This window comes from Callithrix jacchus, chromosome 7 (assembly GCF_049354715.1).
Source record: "Callithrix jacchus isolate 240 chromosome 7, calJac240_pri, whole genome shotgun sequence".
In the NCBI taxonomy this organism is placed as follows: domain Eukaryota; kingdom Metazoa; phylum Chordata; class Mammalia; order Primates; family Cebidae; genus Callithrix; species Callithrix jacchus.
Window position 1 is genome coordinate 2651705 of NC_133508.1, and position 17893 is coordinate 2669597.

Genomic DNA, 17893 nt, shown 5'->3' on the forward strand with positions numbered 1-17893 from the left:
GTGCTGCAGACCTGCATTTCCCCACAGCCTCAGGTGTGAGGACCTCACCACTGCCGCTGGTGCTGGAGCCTAAGCTGGGCCTCTGCAGAGGACACCCAGACAGAGTGAAGGCAGGAATGCCCGTTGCATCTTGTTTATTGCTATTGCAAGTTGAAGCTTTTCTTCCATTTCTAATTGGTTAGGAAAACTCTCGATATCCTTTTAATATTATTTTTGTAGCCAGTATATTTGATCAATTATCTTAGATTTCATAAGATTTAAGATATACAATCTAATCTTTAACAAATAATAGCAGTTCTTCCTCTTCCTTTTCAATATTCATGTTTCCTATCTTTTTTTTAGAAAATAGCTGGAAGGTACTCAGCTATTACTGTTTTTAAGTTTTCTTGAAAAAAATCAAAGTGCATGTTCAGTTTTTTTTTTAATGCCTTTTGAACACAAATGAGTTAATCATTTTTTTCCCCTTTAAGACTTTGTCACATGAATAATTTTGTTAATATATTTCCTAGTGGTGAACCATCATTGCAATTCTTGGATAAACTTCACTTGGTTGTTATAACTTATTCCTTTATAGTACTGCTGATTTATTACTCTAATATTTTACTTAACATTTAAAATGGTTATTCCTGAGATTTCATTGCAGTTAACCAAAGCATCTGTGTGTTCTCAGGTTATACTGGATCCATAATTCGGAAACTTTCCTTCTTTCTCTCTCTCTTCTGGAACTTTTACAAAGTATTAAAATTATTCCTTAACAGCTGAAAAATATATTTGTGAAACTATTTCTGTCTAATTGTTTTGGGAGATAATGTTTTTACTGTTTTATCTTCCAAGGTCAATGTGGGTCATTTGGTCATTTATTTTTTCCTAGAAAGCTGTTCATTTCTAGTTTCTTAATGTATTTCTGTAAGGTTTTACAAAGTAATGTCTTATATCTGTAACTATCCTACATTTTCATTTCTCACTTTCTTTGTACTTTTCTCCCGCTCCTTAATAAAATTACCCGGAAATTAGTCTTCATTAATTGGTTTGTATCAAGAATCAGCTCCTGAATTAGTTAATTCTGATTTTCTTAGTTTATTTATTTATTTATTTCCCATAAAGTCAAATGTTTGGTGAGGGTGGTGGCTCATGTCTGTCATCCCAACCCTTTGGTTACTTCCTTACTGCCAATTTAGCCAGGTTTATACTTTACGACCCAGATAGAAGAATCAAAGAAGATTTTTCTCAGAATAATTGACAGCCATTTTAATCTTGGTAAATGGCCAGGGTACTTCAGTGCTTCTGGGAGTCCTTGGTGTCCCAGCACTTTCTCTGCTGTCTGCTTCTAGACTTCACATCCCACCTCCCCAGCCACTTTTGAGTCACATAAGAGTAATGATAAGAGCGAACTTTGAGTCTTCTGTGGTAGACTTTTTGCTCAATGCTTTGTATTCACGTATTAACTTATTTTTTTCCAGCAGCCCTTTGCAGTAGGCATTTGTTGATTCAAGCTTTTTTTTTTAAAATCTATAACTCAAGGACAAATTTTCCACGCACAGGATTATTTGGATTTTAAAAATTAAAACTCATGTTACACATTAAGAAATGTATTTCTTCTTCACATTTAATTCAGTTTACAAAAATTAATATAGTATTTTTAAATCTGGCAAATGTTAACATTCTTGTCTAATGTAACTTTACTTAATGATTGGTTCCACTTATAAACAAACTCCTACAAACGTTTTTGATTGCCTTTAAAAATGTAATATATCCAGTTTCCTTTAAATGTATCAAATTTCAACCTAAAAATAAAATGTTCCGTAGTTCTAAAAAACTTACAAATTTAATTCAACCTTAAGATTATGCCAAACCTTAAGTCTCTCAGTTGTTTCAATACTGTTTATAAGTTTAAAATTAAAAGTTCAAATCCGTGACTCATTTGCACATTTTAAATTGGCATAAGAAGGCCAACTTGGCCAAATTCTCTGAAATATGAGTATGTAAAACAGAGAAAATTCTAAACACAAACAGATTCCTTGATGCAAAAAATTACAAAATTCATCACGTTTGATTCTCTTAAACTTTGCCATTTATTTCTAGATCTTCAAGAAGTAAGACTTTTTGTTCCAGATAAATTTGGAGTATGTTTTCTCAGCTGAAGCATGAGCTGGAACTCCAAGTGAGTTCCATCAGGTGGTCCTGCCTTGGTTATACTGAGGCGGGTGCCTACGAGAGGGCTTGCCACACGTCCCAACTCCTTCGGCCCTGGCTGCACGCCACTGCACCCCCACCCTCCCCCTCTCCTCCCCCACCTCGTTTTCCTCCTCATCCCCTCCCCCTCCCTCCTCCCTTCCCCCTCCTCCCTCCTCCCTCCTCCCTTCCTCCTCCTCCCTCCTCCCTCCTCCCTTCTCCCTCCTCCCTTCCCCCTCCTCCCCTCCTCCCTTCCCCCTCCTCCCTTCCCCCTCCTCCCTTCCCCCTCCTCCCTTCCCCCTCCTCCCTTCCCCCTTCTCCCTTCTCCCTCCTCCCTCCTCTTCCCCGCCACCACCACCACCACCACCATCACCTCCTCCGGGCCTGCCCTTTCCACCAGGAAGAGCTTGACCTTCTGCTTTTAGAAATCTTTGAACCCGGTGGAATCCTCTGTTCTTTTCATTTGTTTCTGATTTGGTAGGGCAGTAATTGGTAAGTCACTGGCATTTATCTTAATTTTAAATAGTTTTCATGGGCAGTTTGCCATCAGTATTATTATTAGTAGCTTACAGGTGAGGAAACTTGGGCTTCATGGTTAAGCACCTGCCCAAGGTCAGACAGTTGGAAATAAGAGGTCTGTCAGCTGACTCCAGAGCTCGCCTTACAGCTGCCTGACCCCTGCGCCTTACTGCTCTTTCATGGCATTTTGCCTTGGCATACACGTCTCCTCCAAGAATGCCCCCCACCGTTCTCCAGGTGCCTCTGTCCTCATCCATTCTGCTGAGTTTCATGACTTGGTTTAAGCTTCACCTGAAGCCTTCTCAGCCAGTCCCCAGCTTCCCCAAACTCACAGAATTTGATGACCTGCACCTGTGTTTTGTGCCCGCCCTGTCCACTGTGCATGCTTTTGTCCTCACACTTCCAGTGCCTCTGTCAGATGTGTCTCTGTTAGAAAGCTTCCTGGGACAGTGACCATCTCCTGTCTCGCCAGCACCGAGTGCACTGCCTGGCTGTGGCTGTATTAGGTACTCTTATTGAATAAATGAAATCCTAATATATTTTTTAGATAATAAAAAATTACTGTCTACACAGAAGGTTAGCCTGAGGCAGTTTTTTGGGGTAGTGAAAACATTCTCTATCTTGACTGCATACACACAGAAACAAGGCAATTTTATTGTATGTTAGTTTAGAAATTGCCCCACCTTTTGAGGACTGGACTGGGTTTTCACTTTTATTTATATAATATAAAATGATATTACACTCAACCATTTCACATGTGTGTAAAAATGGAAACTAGGAAACAAAGTATAGGTTTTTAAAGTTACTCAACAAAGATGTCCTGCATTTTTGTGGCATTAAATAGGTTTATAGTGAGAGATTTGTTTATATAATTGTCTATTTTTCCTTTACTTTTCAAGTTTAATCTGCTAGGGAAAAAGTCAAGTCTGTGAACCTAACTGTAATAATTTTTTGAACTTAAAAAAAATTATAGCCATAATTTAGAAAGCAAATTCTATTTCATCATGTTATTGAAAGTTACAACTGTTTGAATTGTGTATTTTGGCTAATGATACACGAAAAAGAAATAAAGTCATTTGATTTTTCAGATAATGTATTTGAAGTCAGTAATACTAAAAAATACAATTGGAGTCACTATTTGATCTGGAAGGGGATAACTTTCTTAGAATAATAGAATTATTTTCCTGACGGGGTCCCCCACCAGTTTTCCCGAAAACTCTTAGAACGTTCAGAGTCTGTGTGTTCTGGTATTGAAATGGTAAAGGTAGAATGCTGTTCACAGAGCGAGCACTTAGAGGCTTTGCTACAAGGATGCGCCTCTCGTCGGTGCGGAAACCTGCCTACACCTCAGAGGTCATTGATGGGCGAGGCTTGTAGTTGAGTGTGGCGTCCACTAGGGGGTGACAGAGACCAAAGTAAGATCAAGCAGGGAACAGCTTGAAGGGGCCTGAGAGGGACTCTCCCTTACTTTTTAGGGACTGTTAGAATATTCTGTTGGCTTCTTTTTTGTTTTTTACCATGCGGAACACTCAACTTTATTCACTTTATTTATATATTTAACAATTCTAAAGTATTTACTTCTTGCTTTGACAAAAAAAATTAAAAATATAGCAGCACTGACTGACTCCTCTTAAGGAGAAAAGTGTTACATGTACAGCTACGGAGAGTTACGGTTCCTCCTTTAACAGAGGAAAATATTAATTAAAAAGTGCTTCATTGATCAAAGAAGGGCTAAGAGCTGCAAGCATTTATTCACACTGGACATCAGACCCAAGAAACCCGTATCATAACCTCTTGGCACCTGTCACTAGGAACTGCACAATCTTCAGTTAGACCAACTTTTTCCTACCTGCACGACTAGATGACACAGAATGTGGAAAAGAATACACCCTGTTTCACCACACTCAAACTCTGAGCAACCGGTTACAGCTGGAAGTCATAGACATGCTCAGATGCTCTGGGCTTTGCCTGGACTGACAGCACCAAGGAAGGCTTCTGGGCCACGCCTTAACCACACCCAGGCACGCCCAGGAGCCACCTTCCTGAGATACAGCTTGCCCTGGGTCAGGGAACTGCTACCAAAGAAGAAGAGGAATAGAGGGCAGGGCCAGAGCTTCTGCGTTCCCTGACCTTACCCCAGCCCTCACCATGATCCACCCTGTCACCAGTTAGCAGCTTTCAGCAGAGCCAAGCATGGCCTCCCCAAGAGGGCGGGCAGGCACAGAACATGGATGCCAAGATTACAAAGCACAACCTAACTCTTCTCCAGCCTTTCCTATGCCCACCTCCACCACAAATATTCTTGATTTAAGGCTAGTTTTGGACCCTGTCAAAGCTCACTGAGGAAAGGTACCCTGAATCTCCTCCAGGCCATGTCACTGCCCTACGTGGCCCTTCCCTGCTGGCCAGCAGCCAGACAAGTGGCCACTCAGACAGCCAGAAGTGGGGAAGAGGGGCTGTTCAGTCCTTCTTCCCGTTCCAAGGAGGAGGAGGAGGAGGAAGGCTGATTGTAAAGGGACCTTCCTCCCTTTCCAGGGGCTTATAACTCTAAAGGCTGATTCTGCCCCTTAAAGGGAACATTCATGATTGGTTTGCTTTGGGAATGGGGGATTTCTGGAACCCTGAGTCTGGATTTCCCTGTGCTGGCTGAGGAAGAGATTGTTGAGGGCCTCAGGTGTACCTGGGCTCGGGGCAGACTTTGGCCTTGAGTGGATGACCATTTTGGCCAGTCTGTACTCATGCCTGAGTGTAGGAAGTGCTACACAGCCCCCTGAAAGCAAACAGAGCCCAAGACAATCTAGGTCGAGTTAAAAATAAAATCCCATGGGGGATAACATGATGGCCACCCACTCCTAGCTCCTTGCCTGCCTCAAAGGAACATACACTTTCCTTTCCCAAAGAGGGATCTAAGGGGATGGCTTCTTTTTAAAGAAAAAAAAAAAAAAAATGATGTATGTACCTATCCAACTGTATTGCATGCTCTGCACATGTACCCCAAAACCTAAAATGCAATTTAAAAAAAATGTTACTTAAGAAAATAATAAACATTTTTGCCTTTTTCTAAAATGTATCAAGTTACATTCCTTTTTGTTGGAGCAGATTATTCTCATTGTTAACACTGCCATAAAAATACCACTTAAGGAGAACATCAGTGAGAAATATCAGTAATGTGGTGTTTTCACAAAAGCATCCCCTATGGTATCTGTTAGGAGCTGTAGTGACTCCTTGCCCTTTAAGGAGTAGGGCAGTAGGTCTTTATTCCAATTCCTGTGTTCTCAGGGAGAAGAAAGGGAAAATAAAATTTTAGGCATGAGGCTGTAGTGGAGTGAGCAAAAACATGATTCTGTCTACTGAAAAGAAGCCCAGAATGGAAGCGTGGATAATACATATTAATGCTTATTGCCTATATATAGCTTTCTGTTCTGACATCAATTATGCTTGAATCTTTCAGCTACAGTTAGTTGCGTTAGGGGTGAAAGGAGATACTGAAACCGAACAAAGACAAGGAGAGCGGTGTTTGCGTGGTGGGGACGGGGTGGCGGTTCAAGTAGGCTGAGGTAGCTCTGAAAATAGATTGCACCCAAGTGTCGCATGCTTTATTTGGACCTACTTCTGTGAAGAAGAGTAGAGAATACTCTGATTGGCATATAAAAATGTTACTTGTGAGGGCATTCGTACTTCATGCAGGGTCTACATGATAGTTTTCAGTTCAGTGGAGGCTGAATAATTAATCTCTAGAAAGGAGCCACCTCTGTGATGAAGTGAAGGAGATTTTCCTCTTCATCATAGTAGAGGTCAGATCCTGGCATGGCGTCCTTGGGTTCTGTGTTGCTGGTGGAGCTGAGGCCTCTGCCTCTAAAGGGGTTGCGAAAAGCCAACGCATCTCCACGGCCCCTCCATGAGGCTCCCTGCCGCCACGTCCATCCTCCGCCTTCTCCATCCTCATGCCCTCTGCACTTCTGACTGCTTCTCTGATCTTCTTCACTACTTGCTTTCTGTGACCTCCCTGCCCCCCTCTTCCTTCTTCCTCCCCTCTCCTTCCCTGTCTCTGCCCCTTCTCGCTTCTCCTCCTGAGAGGCACAGTGTTACCGTCTCCACAGTGATGTGTATACACTGCTCGTTGTGGAATTTCTGAGAATAGTAGGCTGTTCAGCGGTATTAGGCAGCTATGGGAGAAACTTGTAGGTGGCCTAATTGCAGTGTTAGCATTAGCAAATGTTCATGGGAGATGGATGTTAGTGAGGGTATCATGAGCATGCACAGGCTACACTTGTTCCTATTCAGCCTGCTCCCTGGCCCCAGATCACTCTAGAAAGCAGGAGTCAGCTGGCACTGTTTAAAGAGAGCAAGCTCCAGCCCTGAAGTCCAGCCCCGGCACCTGGAAATGCCCTTCCCTCACTGTGCGGGGCCTCCAGCCTCACTTGCTTTGTTGTCTTTAAAATGTGGAGCAATGGGTTTTTTATAACCCTATCTACTGCCTTTTGTATCGTTACTGAACATCTCTGCAGAGCAGAGATTTAAGTAGGTTATAGTCCAGGGGAAGGGGAATATATTAGGGACAACCATGAAAGGACTTGAAGATGCTACTTTTTGGACATTTCAGAACAGTCACAGATTTTTTTTCCCAGTATGTATTTTGGCCTTTTGTCCATTCAGTAAATTGAACATTTTAAACCTTTTCTTTAATTCTAATATGATGCATAGATTTATGATGTACAGACTATTAGGCACTCTTTGTTTGAGACATTTCTGTGTTTACTGGAATATAAAGTAGAAATAAGTATAAAGTAAATATTTTCTTACTCTTTATATTAAAAAAATTAAACCTCCTATGTATAGATGGCACATACCTTTGCATTTTGTTTTATGGCTGAAATTACCACCTCAGTCCTTCCATTACTTCTCAGTTTGTTTCTTCTTTCTCCTAAGAAACACATGTCTTATTTTGGTAATTCTACACTTTATTATGTGTCCAGCTCAGTCTTTACTGATATGTGCCTCCTATGTGTCTAAAGGATTCCAGAATGAAAAACTGTGGATATCACAGCTGGGAAAAGACCATGCCATAGCTTTGTTTTCCTCAAAGGTGTTCAGCTTTTTTCCACACCTTCTCCCCTCCACCCCCACTCTATAGTTTGTTGTCTCCTGCACCACACTGATGTTTTATGAAATTGTCTTGCTGCTGTCCTTGACCTCTCTTCCCTACCCTGTCCTTGTAACTGATGCTAGTCGGGACTCTGTGTTTGAATGAGAACTAGGAGAAGGATAGGGCCACTCCTCTGAGGATGTAGGTACTCATCCAGTTACATTTCACTTCCATGTTTTCAGTAAAAAAGAGGTTTTAGAATGAGAACATTTGAATAAATATTGATAGGAGGAACTTAAAGCCAAGTGCAGCTAAGCTGTGACTAAGAGACCCGGGAACATACCATTCGACGGAGTGAATGTGACTGGCAGTTATCTGGGGAAAGCCGGGGAACCAAACAAGTGTTTGAAGGATAGCGACAAGAAAAATGTATTTCCACTTTTTAAAGAGGCTAAAAATTGAAAATGTAAATCACAGACAAGTAAACATGATGTCTGAGGCGAGAATCAATAAATGGATTAATTAAAAATAGATTTTTGAGCACTCAGAAGCAAAGAAGGTGATCATTAATCCTGACTCCATCTAGAATGCGGTACTCGATTAATCCGATCCTGACTCCATCTAGAATGCGGTACTCGATTAATCCGATCCTGACTCCATCTAGAATGCGGTACTCGATTAATCTGATCCTGACTCCATCTAGAATGCTGTACTTGATTCATCTGACTTTGTTTCTTGGTGAGATGGCTCACTTAATGAACTGGAAGAATGCATTAACCTCGTGTATATAGGTAAAATAAAGTGTTTGGCAAAGTCTTCAAATACTTCTGTGGATAAGCTAAAAATACTTCTTACAGGTCATACACCAAAACTGCAGATTCATATCATCCTACCTGTAGAACAGTATTATGTGCTTTTAAACCTTACACTTCTCTGTTACCCAAATAATACATGTTTACAGCAGAAAAAATATATAGTACTTAAGGAGAAAGCATTCAGTCTAAGAGCATTTTAAAAACTGTATTAACCACTAGTATTTATATTTTTAGTCATTTTTGTAGACATATATATTGATTTATGCCTGTATGTCATTCATAGTAAATGAGATTATACTATACATATTGTTAATAACTTTCTTTTTAAGTAATTTTAAAAATACATTAACATGGCAATAGGCTGCTACAAGTTTATTTTATATTCCATAACCTATTTCACCATATTTTTGTTTTGTAATTGTTGCTGAATTTCACAGATCCTCTAGATTGAGGATATAAGTTTTCTAAGAGTGCAGTTTTGAACATCCTTATAGCAGGCATTTTGCATATCCCTTAATTGTCTTAGCATAAATTCTCAGAGGTGGAATTCCTAGATCAAAAATTTCAGTATGTATTGTCAAATTGGAGAATTTGTTTCTCCAAGCCCACAGCAGTGAGATATACCAATTCAGAAGTATTTTCTGGATAACTTGTGATACATTTACCTGCTCTTTTCTTCTTTGGGTTTCCTGTTCATATTCTTTACTTAATTTTCTATGTAGAGCATCCTTCATTTTCTTTGAGAGTTATTTACATTTTAGAGAAGTTAGGGTGCTCCATTTTTGTTCTTAGTTCAGTACTTGGTTTTTTTTTTTGTTTGTTTGTTTGTTTGAGACAGAGTTTCGCTCTTGTTACCCAGGCTGGAGTGCAATGGCTCCATCTCGGCTAACTGCAACCTCCGCCTCCTGGGTTCAAGCAATTCTCCTGCCTCAACCTCCCGAGTAGCTGGGACTACAGGCGCGCACCACCATGCCCAGCTAATTTTTGTATTTTTAGTAGAGACGGGGTTTCACCACGTTGACCAGGATGGTCTCGATCTCTTGACCTTGTGATCCACCCGCCTCAGCCTCCCAAAGTACTGGGATTATAGGCGTGAGCCACCGCGCCCGGCCATTAGTTCAGTACTTGTTACCAGTCACTTAGATGAAAGCACTGGTAGCATGGTGTTGGATTTGTGGATGGTGTCACATGGGAGGTATAATTAATGTAATATTAACAAAGATAAATTGGGATAGGAATCAGCACTTTAAACCTATCTGAAAACAACTACCCTCATGCGCTGCATGATAAAGTTTCAACAGTGGATGCTGCATATAGGATGCTGGCCCCATGAGATGAAAGTATCATATTTTCACTATCCCTTTTCTATCTTTAGTTACACAAATACCTACCATTGTGTCCCACTGACCCTGCAGTGTTGAGTACAGTAACATGCTGTATGTGTTTGTAGCTGAGGAGTACTAGGCTGTGTCATAGAGCCTCGCTGTGCAGTAGGCTCTGCCATCCAGGTTCGTGTAAGTGCACTCTGACGTTCACACGATGATGAAATTACCTGACAGCTTATTTCTCAGAACATATGCCCACCATTAAGTGACGCGTGACTGTGTAGAGCAATAGCAGCTACCACTTCCTAAGCATCTTCAGTATGTTCCTGTCAACCCTGCTATTCCCACTGTCCCGTGGAGACATACAGCTTAACAGCATTTGGGAAACATTGTCTCTAAAGGGACCACTGGACAGTGTGACTGCCAGACAGCTAATACATTTTCCACCGCAGTGTTCAGCATGAGAGCAGTAATCACCCTTCTTAGTTAGTTCAAACCTAGAATGTGGCTTAAAGTTTCGGTGATCACATTTAAAAGGTGTATTGTTGTACTTGATTATCATCAGTAAATAGCAATAGCTGAGTGTCTAGGGAAAGCATAATGAAGGCAAACCCAATTGACCATTCTCAGGAATCATTTGGTGACACAAGACATAGAAAACTGCAGTCTTGAAACTCGAGATCCCCTATAGGTTTGTTACTGCCTGTGTCTACCTTTCACATTTGCTTTGCCCACTTGTTTTTTTGATGGGGTTGTATAAAATTATTATAATCACTGTAATTTGTTGCATTGTTGATAGTGAAAATGGCCTAGGACCATAGAAGCAAACGCTCACAAGTAATGAGGCAGGTGGCTTTTTGCGAACAGAAAAAGGCAGTTCCTAAAATTTATTTAAAACCATCCAGTTTTGAGACTGGGGATGTAGAACTCAAAACACCTAATGTCAGGTGAATTGAGTTTGCATTAGTTGTGGATTGGTACAGACTAAAACATGAAAAACAGAGTCCGGGCACCTGCAGGTAGCGCTGAGAGCAGCGTTGGTGCTTCTGCCGCCAGAGCGTGTTGTGAGGAGAGTGCGCGCAGGCGCGATAGCAGACCAGCTGAAAATCTCTTCCTTTTTCGATTTTGTTTGTGTTTTAAATACTGCTATGGAGAATTTTAAAGACATTTTAAATTATTTTGTGTGAGCTAAAAAGTTGGTGGCCCTCTGCAGGCTGTCAAAAGCCACTGAGTGGTAGGGAAGTGAGGCAGCTTCCAGGGCTCAGCGTGACAGTCTCTGCAGCTAATCCAGTTTTGCCCTGGTGACAACACATCTTCAGGCGTGCATTCGCCACTCTAGGAGTCACGGTTTTCCTTTTCTTTAACGGTTATGTTTTTCATCAGGTTTCTTCTTGCTAACCTGAAAAGGATGTTTTGATGAGTGGCTGATACTATTATCTGATGGAATATCAGCCAGCTGTTGAATTAGCCAGTCAGATTACTGTGTTCTGCCCTTAGAAAACTGTCAGACAGGTGAGAACTAAAGGAATGTTTATTAATTCACTTTTTCTATGATATACGTCTTTATATCTTCTTGATAATTTGTGTTTGTTGGGATTATTTGCCCACAGGGAAGAAGGCATTCATATATTTATCTGTGACTAAATGGATGACTGTTTGTAGAGCTGATAGAAAAAAACTTTTGGAGGATTCTGGATACATTTTAATTTTATTTTTATTGCTTGTTTTTAGCTTGATGGGCTGAATAGCTACTTGGAGTATTCTTGACTTGGCAATGTTTAAAGTCTGTTTCTCCATTCCTGGCATTTCACGGTTATTTCACATACACATTAATAAAGCCAAGAAAACTTTTCAGAATTATAAACATTTTAAAGATTGGGCTGTCAGTTAAAAGAATTGGTCCAGATATTATAAAATATCTTTCTTACCAACAGGTATAGGAACAACATGGTTTCTGCCAGCTGTTTTAGAGTAGGATCTGCCTCTGGCTGTCTTAGGCCAGGAGTCATACTGTGTGCTGCTTGCTCCCTGAATCTAGCCCATTGAGCAGTTGTGTGAACGCTGCCTTAAAAATTATCCAAGAAGCAACTTTTCACTGCTTCCACAGTGGCACAGTGTAGGAGGAAGAGCAAAGGTGGCTCTGAATCAGCTCAGGGTTTGAATTCTGGATCTGTAACTTGCTAGCTGTGAGCCTTTGGGCAGGTTAAAAATTTCTGCCTCCATTTTCCCATCAAAATATGGGAAAATAGCAGAGACTTGCACTATCTGCCTGTTTTAGGCCTTACAGGTACCGCTTTCTGATCAGTGGCTGACACGCAATGAGTACCTGGTGAGTATCAGCCATTGGTGTCATCATCATTCAGTATTACCACAGTCTCAATCCCACCCACCATTAAAGTGATCCAAGATAGACATCAGGTCATGTAATTCTTCTGCTGAAAAGCCTTTAGTATTTTACAGTTAACTTGGAATAAAATCCCAGTTCCTCCCCGCAGTCTTCAAGGCCCTGCGTGTGTCTGCCTGTCCCCACCTCAAGGCCCAAGCTCAGAGGGCCGCCTTCTTGCTGGTACTCAGTTTCTGAGTTTAATTTTCTTCATGGCACTTTGTACAACTAGACTGTAGGCTCCAGAAGGACAGGGATGTCACCTTCCTCATTCCATTCCTGTATTGCTGGCAACCAGAACAGGGTCTGGTGCACAGTAGTTGCTTTAGATATTTGCTGAATAGATGAATGAGCTGAAACAAAGTGTAATTGCCAATTCTCACACTTTTTAATGCTTTCATATGTATAAAATAAGAGCTTGTGTAAACATTGTTAAAGTTTCATTGAAACCATCAAAAGTTTCTCTGGGACTTCATGAAAATGGCACAGGGGAAGAGAAGAGTGAACTCGGAATGAAAATACTGAATTTTCATTGGGAGGAGCCCTGGACCCACCCACCCTCCAACTCTAACTCAAGCAGCTTTGTGTATTTTCTTTTATATATTGAAGTTTCATATGAAATTTGGTTTGAAAAAAACAAGTCTGCTTTTAAAAGCTTAAAAACTACTGAATCAGAAGAGCACAAAGGTTGTTTTAGCTCAGTGATTCTGATAGCTTAAGTATTTAAAGGATATTGTTTCTTCATAATTCTCTGTTCCCTCCTCTTTCCCCAAAAAGATCACTTAATAATGTCTATAAGTGACAAAATGATCGTCATCAAGACTGTAAGCTACGTGGAAAAAAAGACCACACCTTATGCTCAGCGCTGAGGTCCCTGCCACAGGCTTACTCAGTGAAGATTTCTAGATGGGTGGAGGGGTGGGTATTTGAAAAGAGCAAAACAGCATTTTAAAATGACAATACATGATTCTGTAGAAACAGGTAAACATGGAATTTTAAGTGAAGTCTGTCGTTTCTTCAATATGCTGTTTATTAAATACACATATTGTAAAAGATAACTTTTTAAGCACTGTGTGCTAAATGGCCACTCTGTTATACTTTCCTTTAATTCCTCTTGAATTTTCTGCTAATTATTGAAAATATAAAACTGATAGTATCCAACCTGACTTTTTAAAGTTCATTTTTTTCTTTTACATTTAAAGCAAAATGCAAAAAAAGTTAGCTTTTAGAATGTTAGCTTTCAGATAGAATTTTTTCTTTTGATCAGGACATTGTACTGTGGGGGGTATTTAATAATAATAATCTATTTGGGGACAACTTTGAGACCACAGATGGTCATCAGTTGAGTTTTAAATTTTGCAGACCTGCCTGGAGTTGATAGAAGTGAGCTGAGGATGGTTAAAGTGAAAGTAATACAGTGTTGAGACACTGAACTACGGGCCTGCATGTTAGGAGGAGAAATGAGAATATCAGCTTTGCAGGCTTGAGGAAGCATGAACAACTTGTCAACGAAATTTAAGAATCATGTTATACAATTGTATGGAACCTATGCATAAGGTTACGAAATACTCCCACCCACACTTGGCCTTGTAGGATTGTGACTGTTGGTATGTTTTAGTGTCAGTCTCTAAAAACACCTCTCATCAGCTTCCGGCTCTATGTGGTATAAACGGATGTCAGTGTAACTGCACGCGGTGGAAAGCATGCCAGCATGAATAATGGGTTCGGTTTCCTCATATACTCAGCCTTTCTCTTTCTCCAGGTAAAGAGGATGAATATCCAAAGAAGCCCTTGGGCCAGCTTCCGCCTGAGCTGCAGTCTGGGAGTGTCCATCACCTGAGCAACGGACAGAGGAGCGTGGGCCGGCCGAGCCCGCAGACCAGCAGCAGGAGGGAGAGCGGGGCGCCCCACAAGAGGCACGAGCACTCGCCGCACCCCCAGAGCAGGACCGGGACGCCGGAGAGAGCATGGCCGCCAAGACGGAAATCGGTGGAGGAGGAGAGCAAAAAGCTTAAAGATGAGGCAGATTTTCAAAGAAAACTCCCATCAGGTCCACTGGACAGTTGCAGGCAATATAATCACGCAGCTGCCAACCAAAATAGCAACGCCACTTCAAACATCAGGAAGGAATTTGTGCCCAAATGGAATAAACCGTCAGACATCTCAGCTACGGAGAGAACTGCAAAATATGCCGTGGAAGGCAAAGGTCGAGCCGCGCACCCCACGCTTGCGGTTACCGCCCCAGGCCCTGCCGAGGTGCGGGTGTCAAATGCGCGGCCAAAGATGAAGGCTCTGGATGTGGAGGACGGGAAGCGGGGCTCCACCGCGTCACAGTACGACAATGTGCCAGGCCCGGAGCCGGACAGCAGCGCTTCCGTGGAGGAGGCGCTGGAAAGGGCTTACTCTCAGAGCCCACGGCATGCGGCTTACCCTCCCAGTCCGAGAAAGCACGCTGAGCCAAGCTCTAGTCCATCAAAAGTGTCCAACAAGTTTACTTTTAAAGTACAGCCTCCGAGTCATGCACGATATCCGTCCCAGCTGGATGGAGAAGCCCGAGGGCCAACTCATCCCCCCTCTTATAGCAGTCCCCCCGTTTACCACGGAAACTCTCCGAAACACTTCCCTCCTGCCAGCAGCAGCTTTGCTTCTCCACAGTTTAGCCCTGGGACGCAACTGAATCCTTCCAGGAGACCTCACGGTTCTACCCTTTCCATCAGTGCTACTCCAGAGAAGTCTTACAGCCGTCCAAGCCCCCTTGTACTGCCATCTAGTCGAATAGAAGTCCTCCCTGTTGATGCTGGTGCTGGGGGGTTTTCGGGCAATTCAGGGTCACCAAAGAATGGAAGAGTTATCATTCCGCCAGTGGATTATTTGCCAGACAACAGAACATGGTCAGAAGTTAGTTATACATACAGACCTGAAATGCATGCACAATCATGGACCCGAGATGCTAGCCGCGGCAATTTACCAAACTACGCAGCCTTTCAACACGCACCCTTTCAGGACCGTGGCCTCCCAGCCATCTCTGTAGGTAGTCCCGTGCGGTATAAAGCTTCACCGGCCGCAGAAGATGCCAGTCCATCTGGGTATCTATATTCAGGGCCCCAGCCTCCAGCCTACCACTACAGGAATCGGGAAGGGCTTTCCATGCAAGAATCAGTGTTGCTGTGAGAGTTGAAGTGTACTGACCTGCTAAAGAGAAGAGAAGGAAACCACATGAAACCTACGTTGCTATGTTCATAATTGCCAAAGCAGTATTTTATACTATTGTAAGCAACTCGCACATCTCTAGTATCTGTTAGGAGGAGGAATACAGGGAAATGTCTTCATCACCACTCAGACGCTGCTTAAGATGAGCATTTAAATTGCATCATCACTGACCTGTTAGAATTTAACCCGGAAACATAGCAATAGCATTTAGGGATGCACGCGCAATGGTAATTTATTACTCAGTTCCGTTTATGTCTTTCTCCAGAACCTGAACATTTTTACTCTGTTGGCTCATTCTGTTTTGACTAATGTTACAAATTACCGAAAAAACTGTAGAATAGATATTTTTAACGCTATATGTAGTGTATGTGTCTTTTAATAGAGGCATCTATGCATACACGTTTGAACACAGAATTAAATGTTTTTAAAAAACTACTTTTAATCCAGATCCATGGAATAATATGTAATTCTTTTTTTTAGTCCAGTTTTTCTTTTCCCTCTCATATTTTAACTGAAGAGTTTGTCCTGACTTTATTAATTGCATTCTCACCGAATGCTCGTCATTCTCCTTCAGCTGCTGCCATTTTCTTTCAATCTGAAAATTAAAGACATTGGGGAGAAAGGCTAACCACTTAATGGTGCTTAAAAATCGGGGCAGTTAAAATAAGTTTACTGCCAAAGGTGCAGCAGTGCTTACATCCACTAATAAGAGATCGGTCTTAGTGCATTGATGCCCTTTGTTCTGGTCTGACTTGCAAACCTCAGAGCAGGGGAAGCTGCTGCTTACTGATCCCTCAGTGCTCACAGTACTCATGTGGGCAGCAGAACTGCCTGGGTCAGCAGTGTGGTTACTCCTCACTTCTGCCCAGACTCATGGAGCTTCTCCCCATGGAGGGCCCAGGGTGGGCACTTACACCGTCTATTTCTGGCCTATTTATGGAATGTAGTCAGTGGATATTGCTGCACCTCATCAGGCCATTACATTATCCATGTTCATATTGTAAAAACTATCCTAGTTCTTCATGGGAGTCTAGGATTTTGATCTTTTTTAAAAATATAGTGTGATTTCATGCTGTTGAAAATCTTTTTTCTTTTTCATTGAAACAAATTCAAGTTCCTGATTTTTAAAAAAAATTAGTGATGTCTTTAAAAAATACTCTGTTGCACTACAGTTCCAAAACATTGATAAAGTTTTGGGCACTCCAAGGGAGTGTGACTTCGTGTTAACTGGGGAGCCTGCTTTCAACGTTGCTTATATTTGAGTAGTAAAAACCTAACACTGATGGTTCTTCCTGTTGCAAGGTGGGGCTTTAAGCTTTCAAGGTACAAAAAGTATGTCTTTTAAAATGAAAGTAACATTTGTTTAGCTAGTAAATGTGACTATTTTTTATGTATATAATGAGTAATATAATTTTAATCAACTTGGTAATATTATTAAATAGCAAAAAAATGCAGTGTATTAAAGCTAAACACAACATTGAAACACAAAATTCTGATGAAATTCGGGCTCTTGATTCAGATCAGGTGGAAGCTGAGAAATAAATGTATATAAGTGTGTAGCTGAGGATATTAATTCCCATTTTAAAACCATGATTTTGTGACTTTAATAAACCAAGCTGTACAATTTAGTTTATGATAGCAGTATGTGAGCTGCTCCAAAATATATATATCAACAGTGGTAAATACTGTAGATTTATATATATATATATATATATATGCAAAAATATATATATACACACAAGCACTATTTTCTTAATGTCATTTATGACTTTTTTTAATCTGTATACTTTTTTTGACGTGATTGTTTTTTAACATGCTAAAAGTAATAAGTATATTTTGTTTTGTGTCTTTTATGTGCATTTTTTTCATATCAAAAATGGTGCGCCCCTGCTGCTTGGAAGGAAGGCTAATTCTCTTCTAATTGAGTAGCTGTTCCCAGTATTCACCTACCTTACCTCATATATGTCACAGTTCTATGTGAAATGCATTACTCATTTTCAGTGAGACTATCTTTGCAGCTACATAATCTTTCCTTATTTTATTTTATATGACGTTGTTAATAGCAATAAGGAAGTATTTCTAGTCTTCCTCATTACAAACTGTAGCTCTCTGTTTTTTAAGTAGGAAAATGTAGTTTGGAATTATCTTGCCACCATACTGTTTTACTTTTTCAAATTTTTTAATGAGAGAGAATGAAATTATGATAAAAGATAATGAGATTGGTAAAGTATATTTATGAAAAACCCATTTAGTATGGATTTTTGTAGTGTAGAGACTGATTTTACTCTGACTGTATGTACCTGGTGTATTTTGCCATTAAGTCTTTTCTTTATGGCAAATTTGCCGTAGTAAGTGCTTTGGTATACTTTCTATTTCATAAAAT

At 41.0% G+C, this 17893-nt stretch overlaps 1 protein-coding gene across 26 annotated transcripts in view; it reads left to right on the forward strand.

Annotated features, from left to right (window-relative positions):
* The window catches only part of USP6NL (USP6 N-terminal like), a 275187-nt gene extending 258049 nt beyond the window's left edge, over positions 1–17138 (forward strand). For all 26 annotated transcript variants that reach the window (XM_078329248.1, XM_078329245.1, XM_078329259.1 and 23 more), the window contains one exon: positions 14063–17138. In XM_078329248.1, the coding sequence (XP_078185374.1) occupies positions 14063–15471 (1409 nt within the window). In that variant the 3' untranslated portion in view covers positions 15472–17138. The remainder of the gene's footprint in view (positions 1–14062) is intronic.
* Positions 17139–17893: the final 755 nt, after the last annotated feature.